This window comes from Mus pahari, unplaced genomic scaffold, assembly GCF_900095145.1.
Source record: "Mus pahari unplaced genomic scaffold, PAHARI_EIJ_v1.1 scaffold_6700_1, whole genome shotgun sequence".
In the NCBI taxonomy this organism is placed as follows: Eukaryota; Metazoa; Chordata; class Mammalia; order Rodentia; family Muridae; genus Mus; species Mus pahari.
The window spans coordinates 72,648-86,630 of NW_018393742.1; the positions used below are offsets into that span (position 1 = coordinate 72,648).

General features: G+C 42.0%; 1 protein-coding gene across 1 annotated transcript; it reads left to right on the forward strand.

The window, feature by feature from the left end:
* Positions 1 to 1,366: 1,366 nt before the first annotated feature.
* LOC110315708 (olfactory receptor 2D2-like) lies at positions 1,367 to 2,338 on the forward strand. Its single transcript, XM_021189700.1, has one exon. It carries the CDS (start codon positions 1,367 to 1,369, stop codon positions 2,336 to 2,338), a length of 972 nt encoding a protein of 323 aa, XP_021045359.1.
* The last annotated feature ends 11,645 nt before the right edge of the window (positions 2,339 to 13,983 follow it).

Genomic DNA, 13,983 nt, shown 5'->3' on the forward strand with positions numbered 1-13,983 from the left:
GTGGCTCTGTGGTGTTCCTCTGCAATGTCCAGATGAGTGATGGTGCTGAGAACCTCTTACCCTCATCAGTGCCTAATAGACAGCTGCCTCCGTGAGATGCCCTCAGTAGTGTTCTCTGTTCTCCTGGAGCATCTGATGTTATGTTTGTGCTTTTCTAAGTCTTTGTATGAATATTTTGAGTGCTTCTTTTATGGTTTTCTGTCTTACCATGGATTTTTCCTCAACAGAAAGTGATCTTTAAAAGCGATTTACCTTGGTTTAATATAAAATGATAAGTACATTTATCAGGTTTGATTCTAAAAATGTAATTGTTTTATATTTACCACTCAAATATACAACACACTGGGAATTGATTTTTTTCTTGGACAGAGGAACATCAAAGTAAAAGTGTAAGAAATAATTTTTCTGCTTAAATACCAGCAGGATCTATCAGCAGACCCTGGGAAGACTAGTTTTTCCAGTATATTGCCCAAAGGCACATCTGTCTTTACTTATGTGACTGTAAGTGTGTGGAACTGTGTCTGACTGACATTGGTTCTGTCTAATTCATCTGTTTATTTATTCTCTTTTTTGCAATGTCTACTGTGTGTGTGTGTGCACATATGCCTGGGTGGGTATCTTCACGTGTGTGCATTTGTGCGTGAATGTGTGCTTGTGTGTGTGCATGTGTACATGTGTGTGTACATGTGTGTTACGTGTGTGTGTGTGTGTGTGTGTGTGTGTGTGTGTGTGTGTGTGTGTGTATGCGCGTGGTCAGAGACTGGCATGGGATTCTTCCTCACTTGCTCGCACTTTAATCACTGAGGCAGGGTCTCTCAGTTGAATCTAGTGTTCAGCATTTCGGTGAGTGTCCCTACCTCTTGCTGTGAGCACCCTCTGTCTCTACATTCCCACAGGTGGATTCAGAGCATGAGAGAGCATGTGACCTGTCATGTGTTGTGTGGTGTTTCCAGGAGTTATGAGAGATGAATTAATTATTCATCAAGATCCTGAGCCATGTGTATCCTCAGCCTCATTTGATAGGTGAAGAGACTGAGGCACTTGGAAGTTCTGTAACTTGAGAGGAGTGCACAGGATCTGAGCACTGAGCTCAGAAGACAGATCCCATACTTTTTATATATTAAAAAGTGTTCATTTTTATTTTATATATATATGTGTTTTGCCTACATGCATGTTTGTACACCATGTGTGTGTATGGCATGTGGAGGTGAGAGCAGGGTGTCAGATCCCCTGGAACTGGAGTTAGACACAGCTTTGAGTTGTCTAGTCCATGGAACAGCATAGTGCTTCACTTTTGGACCTCTCCTCATCCTGTATCTCCCCTTGTGCCTCTATTGCTACCAAGTGTCAAGTGACACATAGAATAATGGATTCTCTTACAGTCTCCACCATGTGGATGGTTCTAGGACAGAACCAAAGTTGGGTTTCTGAGTTCATCCTGATTGGCTTCTCCAACGACCCCACGACCAACAACATCCTCTTCATTGTCTTCCTTCTCATCTACCTGAGTACAGTCCTGGGCAACGGGCTCATCATCATGCTGGTCTGCCTAGACACACAGCTGCACACACCCATGTACTTCTTCCTCTGTACCCTCTCCCTGTTGGATATGAGCTATATCACCACCACTATGCCCCAGATGTTGGTGCATCTTCTTGCTCACTCTCAGATCATCTCCTTTACTGGCTGCTGGCTGCAGATGTTTGTGTTCAGTGCCCTGGGTATAACTGAGTGCACATTTTTTGTTGTCATGGCTTATGACCGGTATGTGGCCATTTGTTATCCTCTGCGCTATACTGTCATCCTTAACTGGGGCCTCTGCATACAATTGACAGCAGGGTCTTGGGTCTGTGGTTTATTTTCTTCTTTGTTGCATACTTTTTTCACCATGAGTCTGCCATATTGTGGGCCCAACAGGGTCAACCACTACTTCTGTGAAGGTCCTTCAGTGCGTAGCCTGGCTTGCATGGATACTCACCTCATTGAGATGGTGGATTTTGTATTGAGTGTTTTTGTGGTTGTGATTCCAATTTCCCTCATTGTGGCCTCCTACATTGGTATTGCCAAGGCAATTCTCAAGATTAAGTCCACAGAGGGGCGCTGTAAGGCTTTCTCTACCTGTGCCTCCCACCTGACTGTGGTAACATTCTTCTATGCTCCAGCCACTTACATCTACATGAGGCCTGACTCCAGTTACTCCCCTGAGCGAGACAAGCAGATCTCACTCTTTTACAATGCCTTCACAGCCTTGCTCAACCCTGTGGTCTACAGTCTGAGGAACAAGGACATCAAGAGGGCATTTTTCAAGGTGATGGGATATGGTAGGATGGACTACTAAACCAGGATGGTCAATCCTTACATGAACACTGAATAAAATGTTCAATGTTTAACCCAGAGACAGACTTTGTTATATGAGAACAATGTTGGGCATTTGATGCAACATATGACTTAATAAGTATGGACAAGATTCATGAAATAGAGAATACTGTATTGATGAGATGACTATACCAAAGTTCAACAGAAAACTGTTTTATTAGTGGTTCTAAATCCAAAGACTCCTTTGGGGCTCACTTTTGTTAGTGCTAGATTGCAAGTCTCCTTGTATATTCTGTCTCGGACATATCCATCAATAACAGAAGGAAAGGAATAGTGGATAAAACCTTTAAAAGGTAAGCTCTCAATAGTGATCAGCCTCTCTTTGCACACATTTTTTTTACCAAGGAAAACAGGTCCAACCTGACAACAAGATGTTGGGATTTACTTTGCTTCCACAGAGAAGCAATGAAAGTCATGTGACAGTGGTCTGTTCTATACACTTGCTGTACAGAGAAGTGAGAAATTAGCATGAGTTTTACAACCTTATGTATTCCCCTAGAAGCCAACCTCATACATGTAAGCCAGCAGGAAACATGTTAGTGATGTTGTAATAGACACAGTAGAGGCTGATGTGCTATAGGCTAAGGGATGTAGTACAGGTTCTCGTTATTAAAATTAAAGCAATAGTGTGTGGAACAGAAGGAGTACAGACAAGAGACCAAACTTCCTGCCAAAATTCAATGTAGTCTATGGTTAAACATGATGAAGTCTGAATTGTGTGGTCAAATAGAAATTAAGGAAGCTGGATTTCATTGCAGAAGTCCCAGCTTTTGCTGCAAGTGCCAGGTAGCACCTGAAGACACATCTCCCCTGTGACTTCTGATGCTGCTCATTTTCTAGACTGAAGTGGTAGGTATGCTAAGGCAAAGCAATATATTTTAGACGTTAAAGAATTCTGTACTTATATCTCAGAGCACCTGTGGTTGCCTGCACAAGACTTAGTCAACAGTTCACTATGTGCTCAAGACACCACAGTGATCCTCTCTAGACAATCAATAGGTTATAGGGGAGAAAGAGTCATATTACTTTAGTGGAGTGACCCTTGACACATTGTCAAGCTATAACATATGGCCCTACAACCACGATAGATGGCCAGCACAAATTAGAAAACAGGAGTTTTTTTAAAAGAACACAGAGTTGTATGAAATCCTCATGGAAGATGAAAGGAAATACCAAAAGAAAAAAGAAAAACAGGAAAATAATGTGAACATATTCTTTCACACAGAAATGTTCCCCATCAGGTGTCCTCAACAGGACAGGATTTGGACAGTCTGGTGGTTGAGATGACATTCTCTGCAGACACTTGCCAGCCTCCTTCCCCTCCATCCTCTCATGGCTGGCCATGGCCATCCTCACTGTTGACTTGACTGGATTCAGAATCACTGTAGAAAAATGTCTCTTGGATAGTTTATGAGACTCTTCCTGAAATGTTTAACTGATGAGGGGTGACTCATCATGATTGTGGGTGTCATCATCTGTTCCACAGAGATAAAAAGGCTGTGATAGCAGAGTGGACCCATGGCAACTAGACCATGATGCTAAGAGCTGACATCTTGAATCCCAGTCAGGTAACAATGGGTGTACACTAAGAATAGTGATGGACTTGTAAGCTTCAATCCTGCCCCTAGTGATACAGTTCTTCCATCAAAGCAACACCTCTGAAAACTGTCCGAACAATGTTACTAACTGGGGCAAGGTATTCCAATTCTTGAGACCATGGGGACATCACATTTAAACCACCAGAGTGTCTCAGGCCTAGGGTCCTAGACAGTCTGAAAAGGAAGACATATACTGAGCATTGGAATATGTCTGTCTGCTTCCTGTTTGAGGAAACACTATGACAAGCTGACTAACTGCATGATTTCTCTGTCATCTTTACTATGCCCTTGTCAAGAAACCTTTTGTGCTATAAAAAGGCAGCATAAACAAGGCAACTTACAGAAGAATGTATTTAATGGGAGCTTACAAATTTGGAGTGTGGGTCCATGACCATCATAGCAAGAGCCCTGACAGCAGGCAGGCAAGCATGGTGCCTAAGCATTAGATGAGAGCTTCTATCTGGTCCACAACTATAAGGTAGAGAGAAAGGGAGAAACCTGGGTATGATTTGGGCGTCTGAAATGTCACCCTCCATGCCCTGCCTTTCCAGGCACACACTCCCTTCGACAACCACACACCTATTCCTTACCAAAGAGTTTGCCCAACTGGGGATCAAGTATTCAAATATGTTTCAGGAAGACATTCCTGTTCAAGCCCCTCAGCCCTCAACTATAACTCTCAATAAATGTTTTATTTCCTTAAATGGCTTATGTCAGCTATTTTATCACATCAATGTAACTAGCAACCTTCTCAATGAATTTGTGCACACCAGGCTCAGCTGTAAGGGTTGGAGGTGATCCATGGGCTCAGCAGCAGGATTTTTGATCTGGCTTGTAAGATAGGCTTGCCTTTACTCTCTTTTGCTTCTATTCTTCTGGAGAGTTAGTTGTTAAATATTTACCTACGCCACCACATGCTGTTATGTCATAGAATGTAAATTAGTGTCTGTAGAAATGGCATATTACTAACTCCACACTCAGTTTCCTTGCCTGGAATGGAGGAAAACACTGCACCACACAGACTGCTGCAGATCTGAATGAGTTACTTTCAGTAGAGAAGAGTAAGAAGAATTTGGTAAGATGTTACAACTTTTAGCAGTGCCACTGTTGTCCTTTCACATAATATAGTTTCTTTTTTTCTTCTTCTTCTGTCATGATTGTCATAATGATTACCATCCTATCAACCTGTCAAATCTATGTCCCCTGTCCTGTTATACAAAGACTCATGGCTATGAGAATCCACAGAATAACTCTGACTATTGATCCCCCAGTTGGGTTACTCTTAGTGTGCAGATAGACAGCTCTTCCTCCAGTGTCCCAGATAATGTGGTGGAAAAGGAGCCTGGGGCAATGCATAGGCCTACAGCTTTCAGGTAATACACGGACACTCTAGTTTCCACCCTAGCCACCATGCTGAGAACTCATTTTCTTCTGAAAAGTTACATTTTTATGGTTGTAAAGAATAGGAAGATGGAGGTGCTGACTTTGAAATCTTTTTTGTGACCTGGAGGGGACCAAAATGATCAAAACCAGCATAAGCAATTCTTCATCATTGGCCCAGGACTAGTGTTTAGTGTTGTTATCATTCTTCTTAAAATGGCATGAAACAGAGTCCCTAAGACAAGCATGTACTGGTCCTCCTTACATTGTATAACTGAGCTACATTTGTCGGGATTTCACAGAAAGAAACCCACCAAGAAACTTCTGGTAGTGTGCTGCAGTTTCTTGTCACTGCTTCCACAAACAGACTGATTGGCAGAGTGATGTCAGCTGAGACACATACAAGTGCTGAGGCAAGACCTGTGGAGGATACATGATGTTTGGAGGGAATATAAATAGAACTTGATGGAGAGCTATGGAGGCTGAGCTAGGCTCTACAAGGCTTGTTGGTCTCCAGCCTTCCCTGATCTTTGCTTCCCTGAGAGGGCAGAGCCAAAAAACGTCCAGTGTTCCTGCTGGTTTCTCCTGCTGACTCGTGCTGAGAGTGGGGACCGACTGTCTCTGCTGCTGATTACTGTTTGCTATCCTGACACTATTGAACTAGCCAAGGAACAATTTCTAAACAGGTTCATTTCCACCATATTCTTTCTTTCCACTGCCTCTGGTGGGTGATGGGCTAAAAGGTATGTTAAAGTGTTTAAGAGCCATCTTTAAAAATAGATTTTGAAAAATTTAAAGTTACAGTGAGGCCTGAGTTTATGGATGCTCATGGTACACCAGCATGGTACACATCTCCTTCTGCTAACTATGTATCAAAAAAAAATATTGAACTTTTGTTCCCTCCAGCGCCATGTCTTACTGCATGTTCCACACTTCTGGCCGTGACAATAATGGACCAAACCCCTGAAATTATAAGCTAGCCCCAATTAAATGTTTTATTTTGGGTGCTTGAGAGATTGTTCAGAGGTTGGAAGCCCTTGTTGCACTTGAAGAGGACCAGCGTTCAGTTCCTATCCCCCAGATGGTGGGTAACAACCAACTGTAGCTACAGAGAAACATACCTAACCCCTTCTTAGATCTCCAAATGCACTAGGCATACAGAGAGTACACATATATGCACATGAAGGCAAAACATACACATAAACAAACAAACCAGCAAACAAACTGAAAACAAAACATGTTTTCTTTGATTAGAGTTGCTATGGTCATGTTGTCTCTTCATAACAATAAAACTACAACTAAGACAAGAGTTGTGTCTTAGCAGGGTTTCTATTCCTGCACAAACATCATGACCAAGAAGCAAGTTGGGAAGAAGGGTTTATTAAGCTTATATTTCTATATTGCTGTTCATCACTAAAGGAAGTCAGGACTTGAACTCAAGCAGGACAAGAAGCAGGAGCTGATGCAGAGGCCATGGAGAGATGTTTCTTANTGGCTTGCTTCCTCTGGCTTGCTCAGCCTGTTCTCTTATAGAACCTAAGACTACCAGCCCAGGGATGGCAACACCCAAAATGGATAGAATTTTATTCTCTAGATATTATACATTAAAGACAATGTCTGCATAGATTATGCCCATCAAATAAATTAGAAAAACTGTGCTAGTAGAAAATAAACTTAGATATCAACAAAATGTAATCATAATCCTTCTTATATGCCTATGATTAATTCAGCATCACAATAAATACTTCTGGGTTTCTCTGTTTCCATCTCTTTGTTTTGTTTTGCTTTTTTATTGGATATTTTCTTTATTTACATTTCAAATGTTATCCCCTTTCCCAGTTTCCCTCCCTCCCAGAAACACCCTATAACATCCTCTCTCCCCCTGCTTTTATAAGGGTGTTCCTCCCCCAACCCACCCAATCCTACCTCCCTGACCTCAATTCCTCTATACTGGGGCATCTATCGAGCCTTCATAGGACCAAGGACTTCTCCTTCCATTGATGCATAATAAGGCCATCCTCTACTACATATGCAGCTGGAATCATGTGTACTCCTTTGTTGATGGCTTAATCCCTGGGAGTTCTGGAGGGTCTGTTTGATTGGTATTGTTGTTCTTCTTATGGGGTTGCAAGCCCCTTCAACTCCTTCAGTCCCTTCTCTAACTCCTCTATTAGGGACCCAATGCTCAGTCCAATGGTTGGCTGCTAACATCTGCCTCTGTATTTGTAAGGCTCTGCCAGGGCCTCTCAGGAGACAGCCATATCAGTCTCCTTTCAGCATGCACTTCTTGACATCCACAAAAGTGTCTGGGTTTGGTAACTATATATGGGATGAATCCCCAGGTAGCATAGTCTCTGGCTGGCCTTTCCTTCAGTCTCTGCTCTACACTTTATCTCCATATTTGCTCCTGTGAGTATTTTGTTCACCTTCTAAGTAGGACCAAAACACCTACACTTTGGTCTTCCTTCTCTTGAGCTTCATGTGGTCTGTGAATTGTATCCTGGTTATTTGGAGCTTTGGGCTAATATCCACTTATCAGCAGGTACATACCATGTGTTTTCTTTTGTGATTTGGTTACCTCACTCAGGATGATATTTTCTAGTTCTGTCCATTTGCCTAAGAATTTCATGAATTCATCATTTGTAATAACATTTTCTGTATCCATTCCTCTGTTGAAGGACATCTGGATTCTTTCCAGCTTCTGGCTATTATAAATAAGGCTGCTATGAACATAATGAAGCATGTGACCTTATTACATGTTGGAGTATCTTCTGGGTATATGCCCAGGAGTGGTATATCTGGGTCCTCAGGTAATACTATGTCCAATTTTCTGAGGAACCGCCAAACTGATTTCCAGAGTGGTTATACCAGCTTGCAATCCCAACAGCTGGATCACATGAGCTTATATGAAGAGTCTACCTGAGGCTAAGGTAAAGAGATTTGGATTAATTATATTGTCAAAGGAAATTACAAAACAGTCTAGCTTAGACTCTATTTTGTGGTTCATTCTTATGAAGAGGGTTTTGATGAAACAGCAATCTTGGCAAGGAAAAATACACAATGTATAGTTCAATACTTAAAGGGGTACCAAGAAGTAGAATGGAGTTAAATCCTGTGTTCAAGGAGATAAACAGATTAAAGATACAGCGTGGATTTAAAGGCCTGGTGGCCTCGGTGGTAGCAAGATCCCACCCAGCTAAGCTTCCATCTTGTAAAAAGGAAAAGTTGAAACATTTAAAAAGCATTATGAAAAATATGTCTTAAAAATTCAAAGTCTATACCCAAATATCAGAGAGCTGGTCTCCCAGGACTGCTGACACATCTGAGAGCACAGGTGAGACCACCACTTCTGCTCAAATTCCTAACCCAAGAAGGACCTGCGCAGAGCCATCAGGACACAGGAACTGAGGAATGACCGGGAACAGGATCCTTTCAGTTTCTGTCTGCATCCCAGAGCTGACCCTGTGCCATATCTCTCCATACCCAAACTCCTCCCAGAGAGAACTGGTCTCCCAGGAGTGCTTGCTGGAGGGACAAGGCCCAGTCAGAGACAGCAAGACCAGCTAACACCAGAGATAACCAGATGGCAAGAGGCAAAGTCAGGAACATAAATAATGGAAACCAAGGCTACTTGGCATCTTCAGAACCCAGTTCTCCCACCACAGCAAGCACTAGATACCCCAACACCAAAAAAGTAAGACTCTGATTTAAAATCATATCTCATGATGATTATAGAGGACTTTAAGAAGGACATAAAAACTCCCTTAAAGAAATACAGGAGATTGTACAAAGCTGAAGTCCAAGTGGATCAAGGACCTCCACATGAGACCAGATACACTGAAACTTTATAGAGGAGAAAGTGGGGAAGAGCCTCAAATATATGGGTACAGGGGGAAAATTCCTGAACAGAATACTAGTGGCTCATGCTATAAGATCAAAAATCAACAAATAGGACCTTATAAAATTGCAAAGCTTCTGTAAGGCAAAGGACACTGTTAATAGGATAAAAAGGGAACCAATAGATTTGGAAAAGAACTTTACCAATCCTAAATCTGATAGAGGGCTAATATCCAGCATATACAAAGAAATCAAGAAGTTGGACTCCAGAGAACCAAATAACCCTATTTAAAAATGGGGTTATTTCAAGGAGCTGAAGGGGTCTGCAACCCTATAGGTGGAACAACAATATGAACTAACCAGTACCCCCAGAGCTCATGTCTCTAGCTGCATATGTAGCAGATGGCCTAGTCAGCCATCATCTGATTGGTCACTAGTTATTTACCTGGGAAATGGAGAATCATGGCGGTGTTTGATAATCTTTAAGTGCTTCTGTCATTTGAAGAACAAGAGTGGCCAATGTTGTATTCTGCATGTGACACTAGATTGATTCTGTAATGAGGCAAATCACTGCCTCGGAGGTGTACCTCTCACCTATTTCTTTTCGGTAGTGCCAACATGTCCTGTCCCTTATTGGGAAGGGATCTTTTAGCTAGGGTGGGAGCTTCTATTTCTTTTGCTCCCCACATTTGCCTAAACCCAAGCTTGCCAGCAGTTCCCTCTGCTCCTCCTTTTAACCAGCCAACCTACTAACAATACCATGTCATTCCCTTTACCAGCCTCACAGGTAGATCCCCGAGTTTGAGACGTCCAGAACCTCTCTGTTGCTAAACACCATTCTCCTGTTGTCATACAATTATTAGGCCCTACCAGGTACATCACCCAAGCTCAATACCCTCTATCTCTCCAGAGTCTCAGGAGACTTAAGCTGATCATATCTGACCTCTTGAGGAAAGAACTTCTTCTCCCTTTAAAACCCATAAGAAACCTAATGGTACCTACCACTTAGTTCAAGACCTCAGGCATATTAATTATACAGTGGTAGGTACCTCTCCATCCTGTTGTGGCTAACCCTTACACACTTCTTTACACTATCCCCTCAGACACTTCCCATTTCTCAGTCCTAGATCTCAAAGATGCCTTCTGTATCCCTCTAGATGCCCAGTCACAGAAAATATTTGCCTTTACCTGGACAGATCCTGACACCAAATTTTCTACCCAACTTACCTGGACTGTTCTACCTCAGGGATTCCGGGACAGCCCATACCTATTTGGTCAAGCCCTGGCTTCTGACTTATTATCTCTGTCTCTCCCTAAATCTACTTTATGTAGATGATGTCCTTCTCTGTAGCCCCTCTGTAGAAATTAGCCAAGCTAACACCTCTGCTCTTCTGAGTTTACTCTCCAGTTGAGGCTACAGGGTCTCACCCTCTAAAGTCCAACTGTCCACCCCTCAGGTCATTTGTTTGGGACTAACAATTATCCCGACCCACAAGGCTATTACATTAGATAGAAAGAATCTGGTCCAAGCTCTAACTGTCCCTTCTACGAAAGAAGAGCTTTTATCATTCCTAGGAATAGCCAGTTTTTTATGTTCCTGGGTTCCTTCCTTTTCCCTCCTTTCTCATCCCTTATATGAAGCAGCGTCAGGTTCCGCCCATGAACCTCTTCTCAGACTTATTACCAAGCCTTTTCAAAGGCTCCAAGAGGCCCTCCTTAAGGCCTCAGCCTTACATCTTCCTGACCTGACTTGTCCTTTTCCCCCTCTATTTAACTGAAAAGGAGGGATTTGCCCTTGGAGTCTTAGGTCACCAACTGGGACCTTCTTTTGCACCTGTAGCATACTTGTCAAAGAAACTAGATCTAACAATCCAGGGATGGGCACCTTGTATTTGTACCCTAGCAGCCACTGAACTCCTTATTCCGAGAGTTGAAAAACCTAACCTTTGGGTCGCCAATAGTTGTCTTCTCTTCTCATAACTTGTCACAGCTTCTTTTTTAAAATTTTTTATTAGATATTTTCTTCATTTACATTTCAATTGCTATCCTGAAAGTCCCCTATACCCTCCCCCACCCTGCTTCCCTACCCACCCACTCCCACTTCCCGACCCTGGCATTCCCCTGTACTGGGGCATGTAAAGTTTGCAAGACCAAGGGGCCTCTCTTCCCAATGATGGCCGACTAGGCCATCTTCTGCTACATATGCAGCTAGAGACACGAGCTCTAGGGTACTGATTAGTTCATATTGTTGTTCCACCCATAGGGTTGCAGAACCCTTCAGCTCCTTGAAATAACCCCATTTTTAAATAGGGTTATTTGGTTCTCTGGAGTCCAACTTCTTGATTTCTTTGTATATGCTGGATATTAGCCCTCTATCAGATTTAGGATTGGTAAAGTTCTTTTCCAAATCTATTGGTTCCCTTTTTAGCCTACAACTTTTTTCTCTGGACTTATTTGACATAAGGTACGTGAATCCCAGGCCTTAAATTTCATTTCCCTTCACATTCACTTCTGTATCTGCCAGGCACTGGCATGGCCTCACAGGAGACAGCTGTGGACAAATGCCTATATAGAATTCCCCCATCCTAATTGTGCTGTCACACCCCAGGTGAATTCAGCATTGGGTAGACACTGACTCAGCCTAGTCTGTATCTTTTTTTTTAATGCACCTCCTACAACAATAGCCTCCAAAAGGTGAAATTTATGGCTAGTGTTAGCATTTATGCTGTTTGTTGCTTATCACTGTGCAGGATACTGTTACTTCTTCAGTTTTCTGTGGATCCACCAAGATAGCATTTCTCAGTGGATTTCCCCCAATCCCTTGTTTAGTCCCCTCATTTGGGTGTCACCTGTAGCTGTCCAGCAACCATGGATGAATGGGTATACCTGAAAGGGAGGCTAGAAATGAAAAAGGATGGGTAGTCAAGAGAAGGATGAAGCCAAGACAAAGGTTTCTGATCAAGACTCAAATATTAATATTTAGCTCTGAATTTATATTGGCAAATCCCACAGACCTATCCTTTGTTTCAGCTGGGTTGACTTGCAAAGAAAGCTCAGTAGGCAGTCAACTCCTCAAAGCTCCTGTAGGGAAATGCAAATGTGGCAAGGCCAGGTGCTGATTCCAGCCAGGTTGTAGAACCATTGGGGGTTTGTTTAGCCTATAAAAGGCTGGGGGAAGGGCAAAAAAGTCAATTTTATTCAATATTAGAATGGCTATTCCAGCTTGTTTCTTGGGACCATTTATTTGCTTGGAAAAAATTTTTCCAGCCTTTTACTCTGAGGTAGTGTCTGTTTTTGTCACTGAGGTGTGTTTCCCGTATGCAGAAAAATGCTGGGTCCTGTTTATGTATCCAATCTGTTAGTCTATGTCTTTTATTGGAGAGTTGAGTCTATTGATATTAAGAGATATTAAAGAATAGTGATCGTGGCTTTCTGTTACTTCTGTTGTTAGAGGTGGAATTATGTTTGTGTGGCTATCATCTTTTGGGTTTGTTGAAAGAAGATTATTTTCTTGCTTTTTTTCTACAGTGTAGTTTCCCTCCTTGTGTTGGCGTTTTCCATCTATTATCCTTTGTAGGGCTGAATTTGTGGAAAGATATTGTGTAAATTTGGTTTTGTCATGAAATATCTTGGTTTTGTTTTCTATGGTGATTGAGAGGTTTGCTGGGTATAATAGCCAGGACTGGCATTGTGTTCTCTTAGGGTCCGAATGACATCTTCCCAGGATCTTCTAGCTTTCATAGTCTCTGGTGAGAAGTCTGGTGAAATTCTGATAGGTCTATTTTATACGCTACTTGACCTTTTTCCCTTACTGCTTTTAATATTCTTTCTTTCTTTAGTGCATTTGGTTCTGATTATTATGTGACAGGAGGAATTTCTTTTCTGGTCCAGTCTATTTGGATTCCCTTGGCTTCTTGTATGTTCATAGGCATCTCTTTCTTTAGGTTAGGGAAGTTTTTTCTATAATTTTGTTGAAGATATTTACTGGCTCTTTAAGTTGGGAATCTTTGCTCTCTTCTATACCTATTATTCTTAGGTCTGGTCTTCTCATTGTGTCCTGAATTTCCTGGATATTTTGGGCTAGGTGCTTTTTGCATTTTGCATTTTATTTGACTGTTGTGTCAATGTTTTCTATGGTATCATCTGCAACTGAGATTCTCTCTTCTATCTCTTGTATTATGTTGGTGATGCTTGTATCAATGACTCCTGATCTCTTTCCAAGGTTTTCTATCTCCAGGCTTGTATGCCTTTGTGATTTCTTTATTGTTTCTATTTCTGTTTTTAGATCCTGGATGGTTTTGTTCAACTCATTCACCTGTTTGTTTGTGTTTTTCTGTAATTCTTTAAGGGATTTTTGTGTTTCCCTTTTAAGGGCTTCTACCTGTTTACCTGTGTTCTCCTGTGTTTCTATTTTTTTATTAGATATTTTCTTTATTTGCTTTTCAAATGTTATCCCCTTTCCTAGTTTTCCCTCTGAAAACCCCCATCCCTTCCCCTCTTTCCCTGTTCACCAAATGACCCACTCTTGCTTCCTGGACCTGGCATTCCCCTACACTGGGGCTGAAAGCCTTCAAAGAACCAAGGGCCTCTCCTCCCATTGATGACAGAAAAGGCCATTCTCTGCTACATATGCAGCTGGAGCCATGAGTCCTATCGTGTGCATTCTTTGGTTGGTGGTTTAGTCATTGAGAGCTCTGGAGGTACTATCTAGTTCATATTGTTGTTCCTCTTATTGAGCTGCAAATCCCTTCAGCTCCTTGGATACTTTCTCTAACTCCTTCATTGGGGACTC